The sequence below is a fragment of the Triticum aestivum genome, chromosome 4B (genome assembly GCF_018294505.1).
Source record: "Triticum aestivum cultivar Chinese Spring chromosome 4B, IWGSC CS RefSeq v2.1, whole genome shotgun sequence".
NCBI lineage: Eukaryota > Viridiplantae > Streptophyta > Magnoliopsida > Poales > Poaceae > Triticum > Triticum aestivum.
Window position 1 is genome coordinate 174,447,907 of NC_057804.1, and position 16,990 is coordinate 174,464,896.

At 45.2% G+C, this 16,990-nt stretch overlaps 1 protein-coding gene across 1 annotated transcript; it reads right to left on the reverse strand.

Moving 5' to 3' along the window:
* Positions 1 to 1,985: 1,985 nt before the first annotated feature.
* LOC123094683 (L-aminoadipate-semialdehyde dehydrogenase-phosphopantetheinyl transferase) lies at positions 1,986 to 4,873 on the reverse strand. Its single transcript, XM_044516630.1, has 5 exons — positions 4,549 to 4,873; positions 4,256 to 4,388; positions 3,847 to 4,085; positions 2,943 to 3,114; positions 1,986 to 2,769 (listed from the first exon to the last, which is right to left on the reverse strand). Exons 1-5 carry the CDS (start codon positions 4,677 to 4,679, stop codon positions 2,614 to 2,616), a joined length of 831 nt encoding a protein of 276 aa, XP_044372565.1. The 5' UTR covers positions 4,680 to 4,873; the 3' UTR covers positions 1,986 to 2,613.
* Between the last annotated feature and the right edge of the window lie 12,117 nt (positions 4,874 to 16,990).

Consider the following 16,990-nt stretch of genomic DNA (forward strand, 5'->3'; position numbering starts at 1 on the left):
CCAGAGGAAGCCAGTATGCGCTTGAGCCGCACAATATCCTGGTCAGCGAGTGACGGAGTCGAGCAAGACGCATGAGTCCCACTGGAAGAAGAGTGCCTCTGGTCTCGCTGCTTCTGGCGACAATCAGACTCTGGGTGACCTGGCCTAGAGCAGTAGCCACAGAAGGTGTCACGGCGCGACTGACCCTTCTCTGCATAAGGAGGGTGACCCACCCCCTGAAGGTGTGGGCAGGAGCGATGGAGCGGTGAGACGAGTAGACGAAACAGGAGCTTGGGCAGCCAACACAGAAGGAACCGCAAGCAACCCAGCAGAAGGAAGACGGGTCCCCTCAGCATGAAGCTCAGCAAGCACCTCCGAGATAGGAACACGGCCACGAGCAAGCAAGTGAGCACATCGAGGCTCAAACTCGGAACGAAGGCGGGATAAGAACTCATGGACACGCTGAAACTCCAAGTCAGACTGCATGGTCTGTCAGCAACGACAAGCTCCACAAACAACTGCCCGAAGAGAGTGAAGCTGGCGCCAGATGGCAAAACTCTGTGTAGAACTCATCAACAAAAGAGTCACCCTGCTGAAGGGCGTGCTCCTAACGTGCCACAGATAAGTAGAGAGCATAAACAAAGGGCTGATAGCGCTGACAGAGATAAGACCACATCGTTGCAAACGGTGCCGAGGCCCATGAACTCCGAAGCAAATTGAGGGAGGACACTCGCAGTGAGAACAGCAGCATCTCGAGCATCATCATTGCACCATTGGGTGTAAGCAGACATATCATCTCGGTAGACAGAAAGAGCATCTGAATAAGTTGATGCCTGCTGATCATAAGCATCAACCACAACATCATCGAGAGCCTTGGCTGCATCCCGATCAGCCTTGAAAGCATCAGTAGCAAGAACAAGGCGACACAGCGCGGGATAGGAGCCACAGGAGCAACAGGGCATGGCGGACAGGGGACCTCGCTAGAGAGGACGCCCCACGGGAGAAGACTGCGCATGTGGATACGCATGAAGCCCACAAACTCAACATAGTTGGTGCCACCGAAGATCAACAAGCACCGAGGAACAGTGACATAGCCCGAAGAAGACATGGTGAGCTCTTTTTTTGAAGTCAACCTTCACAGGAAGCCCGATCTAGATCGGGCACGAGCGGGAATAGGCCTGGACGCAGCGACCGATCGGACTAGAGGCGACGCAGCAGCCGGGCGAACTGGAGGAGGCGGCGTCTCCAGCAGTCGGACAAGGAGGGGGCGGCGGCGATCGAGGAGGGGGTGGCACCGACCGGATGGGCAGGCAGCGGCGACTGGACGAGGAGGGGATGGCCAGCGTCGGGCGAAGACGGCCGGAGACGAGGAGGCCGTCGGGGGCGAATCCAGGTAGCGGGGACGGCCAGCGACAGGTGGAGACGGCAGGCGACGAGCGGATCCAAGTAGGGGCGGCCGGAGACGAGAAAGATTAGGGATGGGGCCTAGCAGCGGCGGTGGCTGGGTTGGAACACGCACGGAGTTGCATCGTGCGGGAGAGAGGCTAACCTAGCAACTGATACCATGTTGAATAATGAGCAATTACTATTCATAGGGGGGCAAAGGCCAATATATGTACATGTGTGGTAAAGTGTAAGAAGCCCATATACAATGGGGATATACAGAAAATAGACTATACACATCTAACACGCCGCATTTTGATACTAACTAATTATTACAATTCTTCGAGTGTATGTCCATTATTTTTCGAAGATAAATGCACATTATGGAAGTGACTTCAAATTGCTTTGATAAAATGTTGCGGTTGCACTTGGGGTGATCATCTTACAAATTCACAATTACTTCAAAAATAAAATATGTCGTTCTGCAGGCCTACAGCCCTTATATGCATAAAGGAGTCGGTCCAACATTTTATTCACTATGCAGAGGCCATCTGTAATACTTATAAACCTTTTTAAGTAATAAAGTGCCCCTTATCGAAAAATCTGTATACACGCCAACGAAATTTGAGCAAAAGGAAACTAAATCATTCAGTATTCTGATTATTCAACAGCTCTACATAATTTACAGAGTATAATCCTCCACGCCTCAGATGGCTGTATCCTATCATCTGGAAGCAGCCATACAGAATGTTTCAACCTTGACAGGCCTCTGAAACCACAAATAAGATACTAGCTGTATACAGTGCTTATGTTGAGAACTGACTAGACACCTTGCCAAATTTCGTATGGGATAACTTGCCTAAAGTATATGCAGCTCTCAACCTAAACCAAAATTTTACAGCTTGTAAACCCTTCCAAAATTGTGTTCCCCTTTTGCCATTTTAAAAAAAAAATGATCCTTATAAATCATTCTGCGCAAAGCTCTGAGCACAGATCATGCCTCCTTGTTCTGAATCAAAATTGGCTTACATTTACCAGGCATACATCTATCTTCCTAGTTTCCAGGATTTTTTTCATCACTTCGATGCAATCAACTTATTTGATACCTTCTTCAAGTATATATCTCATCTCTTGATTCAAATCCTGCAGTAGTATGCAATTGGGAATCAATAAGCCTGAGGCATTTCATCTCTTGATATAATCCTGCACCCGTATGTTACTGCACTATTTTGGAAAGCTAGCTAGCTAAGATTATAATTGTGTAAGTTGCTCCACTGTCTGTAGCGTGACAGTTTCTTCTGGGATCTCTAGTGCAGCATAAAATTCTTCATCCTCAACAACCACATTAGACAATGTTGTCTTGAAGCTGTGTATAGCATCCTCCGGATGCCCTTTCGCTATGGACGCCTGCAATTGCATTTGTAATGGTAAGTAAGTAACCTGTCACAAGAACTAACCTGCAAGAGCATATCCCTTCTCTATGCTTTGTAAAAAACATACAGCAGATTTATATCACCAGATCGATTTTGAATTGGATTTCTATCTGTGCAAAGTATATGATGTGAACAATCCACACATACCAAATGTATTTCATCAAGCTTGAAAAGGCAGAACCTCCATTTCCTAGACTCTATCCCGTCAATGTAGACAGAGATGTTACTCCATTCAACATGGTGGAATTCCAAGCGATGCAGCCCAAATCCAACCCCAGCGCCTACAGCTTTAACAAATGCTTCTTTGAGACACCAGTACCTACAAAAGACCAACAATTTAAAGCCTGGTATGGCAAGGGCATTTGCAAGTGTCTCTCTTCTTTACTGTTGGTTCAGTGCGATTTTCAATCTCCGGTGGCTGGTGGGCGGCAATCAATCGGAAGAAGAAGGCTAGTATGTTTTTCAATGTAATGTACTTGTTGTTTTCCTTGATAATTATCAAATCTAAGATACACTTTGGGTGTGTTTCTTCAAAAAAAAAAAAGGTTGAACAATTTATACTATGCAGATCATCAAAAGCATGAAGACGATCTCAACGAAAATAGCTGCTAACATACACTTCTTGCAAAACCAGAACCACATCCTTGGTAGGGTTTGAAGTGTACTTATTTCAAATTAAACTATTCATTTTATTAAAAAATCTCCTTTAACATTGTTGGCAAAACCCAGAGATTTGTTATGCTAAAATATTAAAAACTAGGACTCAAGTTCCATGCAGCTGAATGGGTTGTTAAACACTATGGCGTCTATGAACTTGCGTGCAGTAATGATAGCTTTTAGGGTATGGGAGTACAGGTACTTTGGTTAGGTTTCAGCAGAAATTCATAAGTAGTATCGATCTACTACTCTTTTCTTATGCTGTTTTCGTGGTGGTTCTAGAACTAGCTCATAGTTCTCTGAATGCTGATTCTCTCTACATTATTGTCTAAGTGTCAAAAACGCTCTTACATTATGGGACCGAGGGAGTAGAAAGCTCCCAACAAATAATTACCTGTAGAACTCTGATAACATCTCAATGGAACCGGCAGCGCGACCAATGCAGTTCCACTCATGGTCTGTGAGGTATGAAGAGAAATTCTTAAGGAATTCCACGGTGGTTTCTCCCTGAGGCTTAGAGATACACACAATATCAAGGCCAACAAGGCAAAGCAGCTCTGATGCTATGCCTACGTAGTCACCCTGATGCGATGTGTTGAAATTAAAGTTTCTGAAGGCCGGAGGGCTATTCTTCTGCAAGAATAACAAGGGCATATAACTTAATCAGAGGATGATCCATTGATTGCAGAAGCTATTTGACCTAACAAATGCTCATTTCATCTGTTGATGTACTTGTTATGAGTAAAGGGTAAAGAGTTGGTGTAGTGACGTCGGAATGAAATTGATTGAACAGGCTGCAGTACCAGATACGGCTTCCCTTCAGTTGTTCGGCATATGTGAATTTGGTGGAATGGGATGCCAAGAACACGGTGCACAAGCGAGTGCTGGAGCAGCCGGCTGATGAGCGCTCGTTTCCTGTCTTCCTCCTTGACGAACCTGCCCCAGCGAGTTGGGATCAATCCCCGAAGGGCATAGTTAGGGGTTTTGATTCGAATTCAACCCTACCAATTCCATGCGTTTTTCTTATCCATCTCCGAAGGGCATAGTTAAGAGGGCAAGGAAGCATGGGGGGAGTTAAACTGGTGGAAGAGTTTACCTGGCGATGGCATGGCGGTGGTGCGGCGGCAGGAGGGCAGCCGCGGCTTGGAACTGCGTCGGGGAGGGGCGCCAGCGGGCGACGTCGACGAGCCACCTCCGCCGCACCCCGCCGCTGTGCTCCTCCTCCATCTCATTCCTTTCTTCCAAGGTGAGATGGCGGGGCCGGGGCGTGCTTGGAGCAACAAGCCGGGGCCAGGACGCCTCGCCGGCGTCCGCCGGCCCGACCAAGTCTGCTACCGACAAGCAGGGCCCACCACCAACCGGTGCCGAACCCCTGAGAAGAAGCTGGAGGCCCGTCAGGAAGGACTAGGCCCATGTACTGTACGCAACGGTCAGCTACTTTGATGAGGGGGGCAGCTCTGAAGGAGGCGTCCAAGAACAGGCATCTCTTTTTTCTTTCTCTCTGCACCTGCGTGTGCCTCTCTCCTTCTTCCTCTAGAACCCTGGACTAGAATCATCTCCTTCTGATGAATTGGTGTATCGGATATCGAATTACCGTCTAGTGTGATGCTAAAGTTAGGCTGTCTACAAACAAATTATTGTATGTGTTGTCTGCACGCCAATTACATCTTCGGCCACTGGGTCGACAGAGCCAATGCATGAGGATTGGGTCTAAAATCTAAGTGAACCCAATAATTTGTTCGAGAACCTCTGATAGACAGTAGTATATGTGTGTGCTGCTGGTGGCTTGCATCATACTCCCTCTGTAAAGAAATATGTCTGCATGCAAATCATAGTTTTAAATAGCCGGCTATAGCTCCGTTATAGCCCGCTATAGCCTTTTCAGCATGGTGCCGCTAAATGATTACCTTCATAAATAGCGCGCTATAACTGATTTAAAAGCGCGTCACTATTTTCCATAGCTCGTTATTTAAAACATTGATGCAAATCCTGTAAAAATATTAAGTAATTGAATGGTTAATATGTTAATTACCCTAAGTCAAAGTGGGCCCATTAGTTAATTACAGGATTAACACTAATTAATGGTAATTAACAATTTGCGCCTATGATTGGGGGCCTAATTACTAATATGGTTAGGTTCCACGTCATATACAATGCTATATATAAAGGAGGGCACCCCAGCACCTATTTTATCGTCGTATCGTTTAGGATAACAGTGCCCTCCGAGATTCACTCCAAATCCAATCGGGGGTGCGCTGGACGTTGACATGAAGCCCTGTCCTTGCTCCGGCAAGGTGCCGGAGGGATCTACTACGCTGCTGCAGTTCGTCATCGGACTCCACTTTCTCCACCGAGATGGCCTCTCCAAATGGAGGTATAAACACACTACTGTCCACTAATTTCGGCATCAAATCGAGTAGTGTTCATGTGTATTAGATAAGATCCGATTAGCAGTTGCATAATCTCAGCAATTAGTCTATATTTGGTATCAGAGCCGGTTGGATCTAACTACATGAATCTATTTGAGAAAATTGATAGTAGATTGATCTGTCTTGTAGAACCTGCTTGAAAATCGCTTAATTACATGAATCAATGTGAAATATTGGTTTAACACTGTAATAATTTTTTCGGTATAGTTGCCATTATTAATTTTAGTAATGCATGATTACATACTGACCAACGTTATTTGTGATCATGAGTATTACGATTAATTTCCCGATAATGTTATTATATGATTAGGTCCTCTTTCTTACTGCCCAACAGTATCGCGAATTAGGATTTTATTAAATTTGACATGTTATTAATCAGACCAACGTAGGATTGATATCATGCATTGTTTTTTTAATTTGGATATTTTCATAATTCATAATATTGATATCCATGTTATTTATGTTTTATTCAGCTTTGAACCCATCACTTATTTCCAGGCTCCTAAACTCAATTGAGCACCTCAATGGCACTAACTTTCCTACATGGAAGGAGCAGATTTCCATCAACCATGGGGTCATGGATCTTGACTATGCACTTAGGGAGAAGGCTCCAGTTCCCTTATCCTTTGGTGATGAAAACCTTGCTAAGAAAACTAAGGTTTATGAGGCTAACAAGGAAAAGTGGGAGCGCCCCAATCGATTGTCCGTCATGATCATGAAAAGCACAATTACTCTTGGGATAAGGGGAGCTATCCCCGATTCCGAATGTGCTAAGACTTATCTGGCATCGGTGGAGGTACAGTTTAAAGGCTCCACAAAAGTCTATGCTAGTACATTGATCATGAAAATGCCCACCACTAAGTATGATGGTGCAAGTGGTGTGAGAGAACATATCATGACTATGAACGATATGGCTGCAAAATTAAAGGGCATGGACATAGAGATTTCTAAGGGCTTTTTGGTTCATTTCATTATGTCTTCCCTTCCTGTGGAGTTTGGTCCATTCAAGATCAACTATAACACACAGAAGGAGAAGTGGACCATGGGTGAGCTCACGGCTATGTACGTTCAAGAAGAGGAGCGACTTAAGGTTGAGAGAAAAGATTAGCTCATCTTACTTCCATGAACTCAGGGAAGAGAAAGTTTAATGGTGAAAATAAGACTCTGAAAAAATTAGGTCCTTCACATAAGGCTGAGTCAGTCTGGGGCCAAAAGGTCATAGCCTTCTGTTGCTAATGATCCTTCTACACCTAAGAAGCCTTATTGCAAGTTTTGCAAACATGACGGACATAAGCAGAAGGATTGCGATGGCTTTAAGGCATCGCTGGTAAAGAAGGGCATGGACACAATTTCCATGGTTGATGAATCCCTTTACACTGTTTTTCCCTAATACTTGATGGGTTGACTCAGGTGCCAACGTGCACATTTCTAACTCATGGCAGGGATTCCTTACCGTGAGGACGCTTCAAAGGGGGGAGCAAACTCTTAGAGCTGCAAATGGACAGGAGGCTAATGTTGAAGCTGTTGGGACTCTCCCGTTAGTGCTAAAGATGGCTTCACCCTCCTTAATAATGCTATTTATGTTCCTACCATGAGGAGGAACCTTATTTCCGTTTCTCTATTTGTGACGCCCGGGTAATCAAGCTACAGTAAAACTTCATTAATGATGCCAAGTCATCATGATTAAAATTTTGCTAAACCTCACGTGTTTCAAACTTAGTTCAAATACAAATTCAAATAACAAGTCAAATTATAGTTTCATAAAACAGTGAATTAAAAATGTTCAAAGGGTTATAAATATTCACTAACTAATTAGCAAATAACATCCAACACTATATAGAATGTTTAATTGCCCTAAAACAATTAAAACAATGACCAAAACAACCTTATTAATCCATTATCATATATGCACAATTCAAATGCTCATTAAACCTTTTTGTGGTAGTGCCTAAAATGGCTATGCTAATTTAGGACAAGTCTCATACTTAACTAAAAGTCATTTGCTTTTGTAAATAAAAATAAAACAGAAACAGAAAAGAAAAAGAAAACAGAATTGGAAAATGAAACAACTATACTACTGTGCACTAAGCCTAGTACTGTGCACTAGGCCTGTAGCTAGCCCAGCCCACCAGGAGGTTTCCTCCTACCTCCTGTTCACAGGAGACGCGCTGGACGCGCCCGCGGCGTCCATGGCCGGATCGGCCACGTGCTGGCCATCCAGCTCCTCCCCGTCGCCTACAAGTCCTCCCCGACCACCCAGTGGCAAACCCTAGCCACTATCCCCCTCCTCCACCTCGCCTCGTTTCTCCTTGATCTGGAGCTCACCTGTGAGGAGCCGGTGTGCGCCGTCGCCAAATCCCGTGGCCACCGTCGTTCCCCCGCCCCCTAGAGTTGCTCGGGAGCTCCGCCTCCGTCGTCTACGTCCTCTACGCGAACCATCTCGACCTCAACTCCGCCGCACCGTCAGGATCGAGTTCTTCTCCGCCTTCGGCCACCGCCGCATCATCGCCGGATTCGTCGCTGTCAGCTCCTCTCCGACCACCCCTGCACCTCCCCGAGCTTGCCCCCGTCATCACTGTGAGCACCACCATGTTTTCCCCATCTCCCTGCTACCGCATGTGCCCCGTAGCGAACAACCACCGTAGCCATGCTCCGACCTCCGCTCGGCTTCGCTGCCGCCACCGTCACCGGCCGTAGGTGCTCGTGCTTCTTGCACCTTCGGACGCGGCGCATCGCGCTCGTCATGTAGGACCAAACCCCCGAGCCAAAAATGGCCACCGGAGTGCCGATGCCGCACTCGCTGTCACCGTGTCTGAAACTCTGCTCCTGTCGCCCTTGGCCACTCCGCCCGCGTCGTACCCTGCGTCCGGCCGAGCTACCACGCGTGCTCGCTGCGCCCGTAACCGTGCTCCCCCGCGCCACTGTACGTCCTAGGGCCGCGCCCTCGCGCGCTCGCGTCTGACCGGCTTGCGCCCCTGCTCCTGCTAGCTGCCGCTGCACTGCGTGCTGCCTTGCCGCGGCTGCTATGCTCCTCTGCATGCCATTGCTTGCTCTACTATTGCTGCGCTCCTTCCACTGCTACGCTGCGTCGCCTGCTGCTTGCCGATGCTGCTGCTGCCTCCCTTTCCCGCCGCGCTCGGCCGCGCCTCAGGCCACTCTCTGGCCGCGGCGATGCGCGCGCCCGCGCCTCCCCAACGCGCTCCCCGCCATTGCATAGCCCGCGCCACACCACTGCCATTGCTCCGCCTGTACTACTCCTGCTAGCTACTGTAGCCGCAAGCTAGCTTTTCAATTTCTACAATAACTAACCCTCTAGACAGCCCCTAAACAGCGCCTAAACGATTGTTAATAGGAGCAAAAATATTATGTGAAGGTAGTATACTTGATAAACTCCATTTTATCCCACTAGACCAAATCCATTTGATGCATGTATTAAATACTATGAAAATCACAAAATGCTATCTTTTGTTAACAGAAAACAGTTTTAACCTCTAGCACGTGTCTTGCGTGTTGTGTGTGTGCCGTGCGTGTGGCCGGATGGGCTGTGGCCGACCCTTGTTAGTACTAGGTTTAGCTAGTAGTAACATGCACAAAGCATATGATAGAGTCGAGTGGCCTTTCTTGAAAGAGATTATGTTGAGATTGGGTTTTCATCAAGAATGGGTGAATTTGATTATGCAATGTGTCTCAACTGTCGAATATAGAGTAAGGATCAATGCAGAGGAAAGTGAGAGTTTCAAGCCTACTAGAGGATTGAGGCAGGGTGATCCGCTATCACCATACCTCTTCTTGCTATGCACAGAGGGGTTAAATGCATTGCTGACACATGCCGAGGAAAACAAAAACATATCAGGAGTTAAAGTATGTAGGGACGCCCCGCCAGTCACAAATCTTCTCTTTGCGGATGATTCATTGATCTTGATGAAAGCCAATCAGCATAGTGCGGCGGCCCTGAAATCAGCATTAGATTTATATTATGCAGCGTCGGGACAACTGGTAAGTGTGGAAAAGTCTAGCATTTTCTTTAGCCCTAATACAACGGTTGAGATCAGAGAAGAAATGTGTACAACGCTGAATATAATGACGGAGGCAATGAATGATAAATACCTGGGTTTACCAGCCAACGTGGGTGCTGACAAATCAGACTGCTTTAAATTTCTGATTGAATGAATTGTTAAGAAAATTAGTGGTTGGAAGGAAAAACTACTGTCCGCCGGGGGGAAGGAGATCCTACTCAAGGTTGTGATCCAAGCCATACCTACCTATGCAATGTCGGTCTTTAAAATTCCTAAAAAAAATTGTAAAGGAATCATTGACGCGATAGAGCATTTCTGGTGGGGTGACGAGGAGAACCAGAGGAGGATGCACTGGATGGCCTGGTGGAAAATGTGTGTACCAAAAAACCAAGGTGGAATGGGATTCCGTGATATCCACTGCTTCAACCTAGCTTTGCTCGCCAAACAAGCATGGCGTCTTATTGATAATCCTGATTCCTTGTGTGCCACTATTTTGAGGGCCAAGTACTACCCTGATGGCGATTTGCTGAAGTCTAAGCCAAAGCGTGGTGCTTCTTTCACCTGGCAGAGCATTATGGCAGGTATAACTACTCTGAAACGTGGCTATATTTGGCGAGTGGGTAATGGACATAACATCAATATCTGGGAAGATGCCTGGATCCCAAACTGTGTCACTAGGAAGATTGTGACCCCTAGGGGGAGCCATTTGCTATCAAAAGTGAGTGACCTGATTGACCCTGCTTCCAACAATTGGGACGAGGAACTGATTAGACAAACTATGTGGCCCATTGACGCACAACGAATTCTTTCAATCCCACTTTCGCAATATGATATGACATATTTCATTGCCTGGAGTTACACAAAAAATGGTATGATCTCGGTAAGGTCTGCTTACTCGGTGGAATGTAATTATCAGTACGGGAGTAGACTCAAATATTCTAATGGGATGGGGCGAAGCATACCAAATCCTATTTGGTGTCAGATATGGAAGTTATCCTGCCCAGCAAAAGTTAAAATTTTTATATGGTGTACATTACATGGCACTCTCCCATGCCGGGTAACACTCGCTAATAGACACATGAAGTTCTCGCCCTCTTGCCCGACTTGCTCTTGGGGTTTAGAAGATACGAAGCACATGCTTTTCCTCTGTAGTAAAGCAAAGGAGGTTTGGAAGAGACTAGGGATGGATGTGATTATTGATAAAGCTTGTGAGGTTGATCTTGCCGGGGAGGCAATATTGGAATACCTTCTACTTCTTCCAGACCAAGACTTGAGTATTATGGGGTACCAAAATGTACGTGAAATGATAGCTATTTCAGCTTGGTACCTATGGTGGGAAAGACGAAAGTTAGTGCATAAGGAATTAACTCAGAATGCAAATCAGATAGCAATAGGGATCATAGCTCTCACATCCAACTTTGTAAATGCATCATCTCCAAAGGCCACGATGAAAAAGGGGGGTTGGTACTGCCCTCCTAGGGGTTTTGTGAAACTTAATGTTGACTTTTGATCATGATATGTTGAAGGGTACGATGGGGGCAGTTTTAAGAGACCACAAAGGGCGGGGTGTAACCGCCTAATCATCAAATCAGACAACATGGAGGTGGTTGAGACCATGCAGGAAGGAGGAAAATCAACGGGGGCAGCGGCAGCAGTTTTCGAGGATTGTTACCACTATGCCTGTGATTTTGTCACGACTAGATTCAAACATTGTAATAGAGAGGCAAATAAAGTAGCTCATGAACTTGCTAGATTAGCTAGATTTTCTTTGACTTCCGACTAGTTTGAGGAACCTCCAAATGAAATTGTAATGATCCTCACAAATGATGTACTGGTTATTTCGAATGAATAAAGTTTCCTTTTAAATCAAAAAAAAGGTTTAGCTAGTAGTATTAATTAGTGCTAAGTTAGTCTAATATTAGATGACATGTAGGCCCCAATTAAATAAGTTAGGTTTATTTAATTTTTAGGTAAATAGTCCATGACGTGTGGGTCACACCTCTCCTTTTGACTAGTCAAATTGACTTGGTCAATTCGAATTAAAGGTAATTTAGAAAATCTAGAATATTGATAAAACTTTGAAAAATCATATAAAATAATCCATGACTTGGATGGAAATACTTTGTACATGAAAATTGCTCAGAACGACGAGACGAATCCGGATACGCAACCCGTTCGTCCGACACACATCCCTAACATATCGAACAAGCAACTTTCTGAAGGAAATATGCCCTAGAGGCAATAATAAAGTTATTATTTATTTTCTCATATCATGATAAATGTTTATTATTCATGCTAGAATTGTATTAACCGGAAACATGATACATGTGTGAATACATAGACAAACATATAGTCACTAGTATGCCTCTACTTGACTAGCTCATTAATCAAAGATGGTTGTGTTTCCTAACCATAGACATGTGTTGTCATTTGATTAATGGGATCACATCATTAGGAGAATGATGTGATTGACATGACCCATTCCATTAGCCTAGCAATTGATCGTTTAGTATATTGCTATTGCTTTCTTCATGACTTATACATGTTCCTGTAACTATGAGAATTATGCAACTCCCGTTTACCGAAGGAACACTTTGGGTACTACCAAACGTCACAACGTAACTGGGTGATTATAAAGGAGTACTACAGGTGTCTCCGAAGGTACATGTTGAGTTGGCGTATTTCGAGATTAGGTTTTGTCACTCCGATTGTCGGAGAGGTATCTCTGGGCCCTCTCGGTAATGCACATCATTATAAGCCTTGCAAGCAATGTGACCAAATGAGTTGGTTACGGGATGATGCATTATGGAATGAGTAAAGAGACTTGTCGGTAACGAGATTGAACTAGGTATTGGATACCGACGATCAAATCTCGGGCAAGTAACATACCGATGACAAAGGGAACAACGTATGTTGTTATGCGGTTTGACCGATAAAGATCTTCGTAGAATATGTAGGAACCAATATGGGCATCCAGGTTCCGCTATTGGTTATTGACCGAGAATAGTTCTAGGTCATGTCTACATAGTTCTCGAACCCGTAGGGTCCGCACGCTTAACGTTACGATGACAGTTTTATTATGAGTTTATAAGTTTTGATGTACCGAAGTTTGTTCGGAGTCCCGGATGTGATCACGGATGTAACGAGGATTCTTAAAATGGTCGAGACATAAAGATCGATATATTGGAAGCCTATATTTGGACATCGGAATCGTTCCGGGTGAAATCGGCATTTTACCGGAGTACCGGGAGGTTACCGGAACCCCCCGAGGGGTTATTGGGCCTACATGGGCCTCGAGGGAGAAGAGGGAAGGAGGCAGGAGGGGGCCGCGCGCCCCTCCCCTTCCTAGTCCGAATAGGACAAGGGAAGGGGGGTGACGCCCCCCCTTTCCTTCCCCTCTTCCTCCTCTTTCCCCCCTTCTCCTATTCCAACTAGGAAAGAAGGGAGTCCTACTCCCGGTGGGAGTAGGACTCCCCCCTTGGCGCGCCCTCCTTGGCCGGCCGCCTCCTCCCCCCTGGCTCCTTTATATACAGGGGCAGGAGGCACCCCATAGACACACAAGTTGATCTACGGATCGTTCCTTAGCCGTGTGCGGTGCCCCCCTCCACCATATTCCACCTCGGTCATATAGTCGCGGAGTTCAGGCGAAGCCCTGCGCCAGTAGAGCATCATCACCGTCATTGCGCCGTCATGCTGACGGAACTCATCCCCGAAGCTTTGCTGGATCGGAGCCCGGGGATCGTCATCGAGCTGAACGTGTACTGAACTTGGAGGTGTCGTATGTTCGGTGCTTGGATCGGTCGGATCGTGAAGACGTATGACTACATCAACCGCGTTGTGCTAACGCTTCCGCTTACGGTCTACGAGAGTACGTGGACAACACTCTTCCCTCTCGTTGCTATGCCATCACCATGATCTTGCGTGTACGTAGGAATTTTTTTGAAATTACTACGTTCCCCAACAGTGGTATCAGAGCCAGGTTTTATGCATTGATGTTATATGCACGAGTAGAACACAAGTGAGTTGTGGGCGATACAAGTCATACTGCTTACCAGCATGTCATACTTTGGTTCGGCGGTATTGTGAGATGAAGCGGCCCGGACCGACATTACGCGTACGCTTACGCGAGACTGGTTTCACCATTACGAGCACTCGTGCTTAAAGGTGGCTGGCGGGTGTCTGTCTCTCTCACTTTAGCTGAATCAAGTGTGGCTACGCCCGGTCCTTGCGAAGGTTAAAACAGCACCAACTTGACGAACTATCGTTGTGGTTTTTATGCGTAGGTAAGAACGGTTCTTGCTAAAGCCCGTAGCAGCCACGTAAAATTTGCAACAACAAAGTAGAGGACATCTAACTTGTTTTTGCAGGGCATGTTGTGATGTGATATGGTCAAGACGTGATGCTATATTTTATTGTATGAGATGATCATGTTTTGTAACCGAAGTTATCGGCAAGTGGCAGGAGCCATATGGTTGTCGCTTTATTGTATGAAATGCAAACGCCCTGTAATTGCTTTACTTTATCTCTAAGCGGTAGCGATAGTCGTAGAAGCAATAGATGGCGTAACGACAACGATGCTACGATGGAGATCAAGGTGTCGCGCCGGTGACGATGGTGATCACGACGGTGCTTCGAAGATGGAGATCACAAGCACAAGATGATGATGGCCATATCATATCACTTATATTGATTGCATGTGATGTTTATTCTTTATGCATCTTATCTTGCTTTGATTGACGGTATTTTAAGATGATCTCTCACTAATAATCAAGAAGTGTTCTCCCTGAGTATGCACCATTGTGAAAGTTCTTCGTGCTGAGACACCACGTGATGATCGGGTGTGATAGGCTCTACGTTCAAATACAACGGGTGCAAAACAGTTGCACACGCGGAATACTCAGGTCATACTTGACGAGCCTAGCATATACAGATATGGCCTCGGAACACGGAGACCGAAAGGTCGAACATGAATCATATAGTAGATATGATCAACATAGTGATGTTCACCATTGAAACTACTCCATCTCATGTGATGATCGGACATGGTTTAGTTGATTTGGATCACGTGATCACTTAGATGACTAGAGAGATGTCTGTCTAAGTGGGAGTTCTTAAGTAATATGATTAATTGAACTTAAATTTATCATGAACTTAGTACCTGATAGTATTTTGCTTGTCTATGTTTGTTTATAGATAGATGGCTCGTGTTGTTGTTCCGTTGAATTTTAATGCGTTCCTTGAGAAAGCAAAGTTGAAAGATGATGGTAGCAATTACACGGACTGGGTCCGTAACCTGAGGATTATCCTCATTGCTGCACAGAAAAGTTACGTCCTGGAAGCACCGCTGGGTGCCAGGCCTGCTGCTGATGCAACTGACGATGTTAAGAACGTCTGGCAGAGCAAAGCTGATGACTACTCGATAGTTCAGTGTGCCATGCTTTACGGCTTAGAACCAGGTCTTCAACGACGTTTTGAACGTCATGGAGCATATGAGATGTTCCAGGAGTTGAAGTTAATATTTCAAGCAAATGCCCGGATTGAGAGATATGAAGTCTCCAATAAGTTCTATAGCTGCAAGATGGAGGAGAATAGTTCTGTCAGTGAACATATACTCAAAATGTCTGGGTATAATAATCACTTGATTCAACTGGGAGTTAATCTTTCTGATGATAGTGTCATTGACAGAATTCTTCAATCACTGCCACCAAGCTACAAGAGCTTCGTGATGAACTATAATATGCAAGGGATGAACAAGACTATTCCCGAGCTCTTCGCGATGCTAAAAGCCGCGGAGGTAGAAATCAAGAAGGAGCATCAAGTGTTGATGGTTAACAAGACCACCAGTTTCAAGAAAAAGTGCAAAGGGAAGAAGAAGGGGAACTTCAAAAAGAACAGCAAGCAAGTTGCTGCTCAAGAGAAAAAAACCCAAGTCTGGACCTAAGCCTGAAACTGAGTGCTTCTACTGCAAGCAGACTGGACACTGGAAGCGGAACTGCCCCAAGTATTTGGCGGATAAGAAGGATGGCAAAGTAAACAAAGGTATATGTGATATACATGTTATTGATGTGTACCTTACTAATGCTCGCAGTAGCACCTGGGTATTTGATACTGGTTCTGTTGCTAATATTTGCAACTCGAAACAGGGACTACGGATTAAGCAAAGATTGGCTAAGGACGAGGTGACGATGCGCGTGGGAAATGGTTCCAAAGTCGATGTGATCGCGGTCGGCACGCTACCTCTACATCTACCATCGGGATTAGTTTTAGACCTAAATAATTGTTATTTGGTGCCAGCATTGAGCATGAACATTATATCTGGATCTTGTTTGATGCGAGACGGTTATTCATTTAAATCAGAGAATAATGGTTGTTCTATTTATATGAGTAATATCTTTTATGGTCATGCACACTTGAAAAGTGGTCAATTTTTATTGAATCTCGATAGTAGTGATACACATATTCATAGTGTTGAAACCAAAAGATGCAGAGTTGATAACGATAGTTCAACTTATTTGTGGCACTGCCGTTTAGGTCATATCGGTGTAAAGCGCATGAAGAAACTCCATACTGATGGGCTTTTGGAATCACTTGATTATGAATCACTTGGTACTTGCGAACCGTGCCTCATGGGCAGATGACTAAAACGCCGTTCTTCGGAACTATGGAGCGAGCAACTGATTTGTTGGAAATCATACATACTGATGTTTGTGGTCCAATGAATGTTGAGGCTCGCGGCGGGTATCGTTATTTTCTCACCTTCACAGATGATTTGAGCAGATATGGGTATATCTACTTGATGAAACACAAGTCTGAAACATTTGAAAAGTTCAAAGAATTTCAGAGTGAAGTGGAAAATCATCGTAACAAGAAAATAAAATTTCTACGATCTGATCGTGGAGGAGAATATTTGAGTTACGAGTTTGGTCTACACTTGAAACAACGCGGAATAGTTTCGCAACTCACGCCACCCGGAACACCACAACGAAATGGTGTGTCCGAACGTCGTAATCGTACTTTACTAGATATGGTGCGATCTATGATGTCTCTTACTGATTTACCGCTATCGTTTTGGGGTTATGCTTTAGAGACGGCC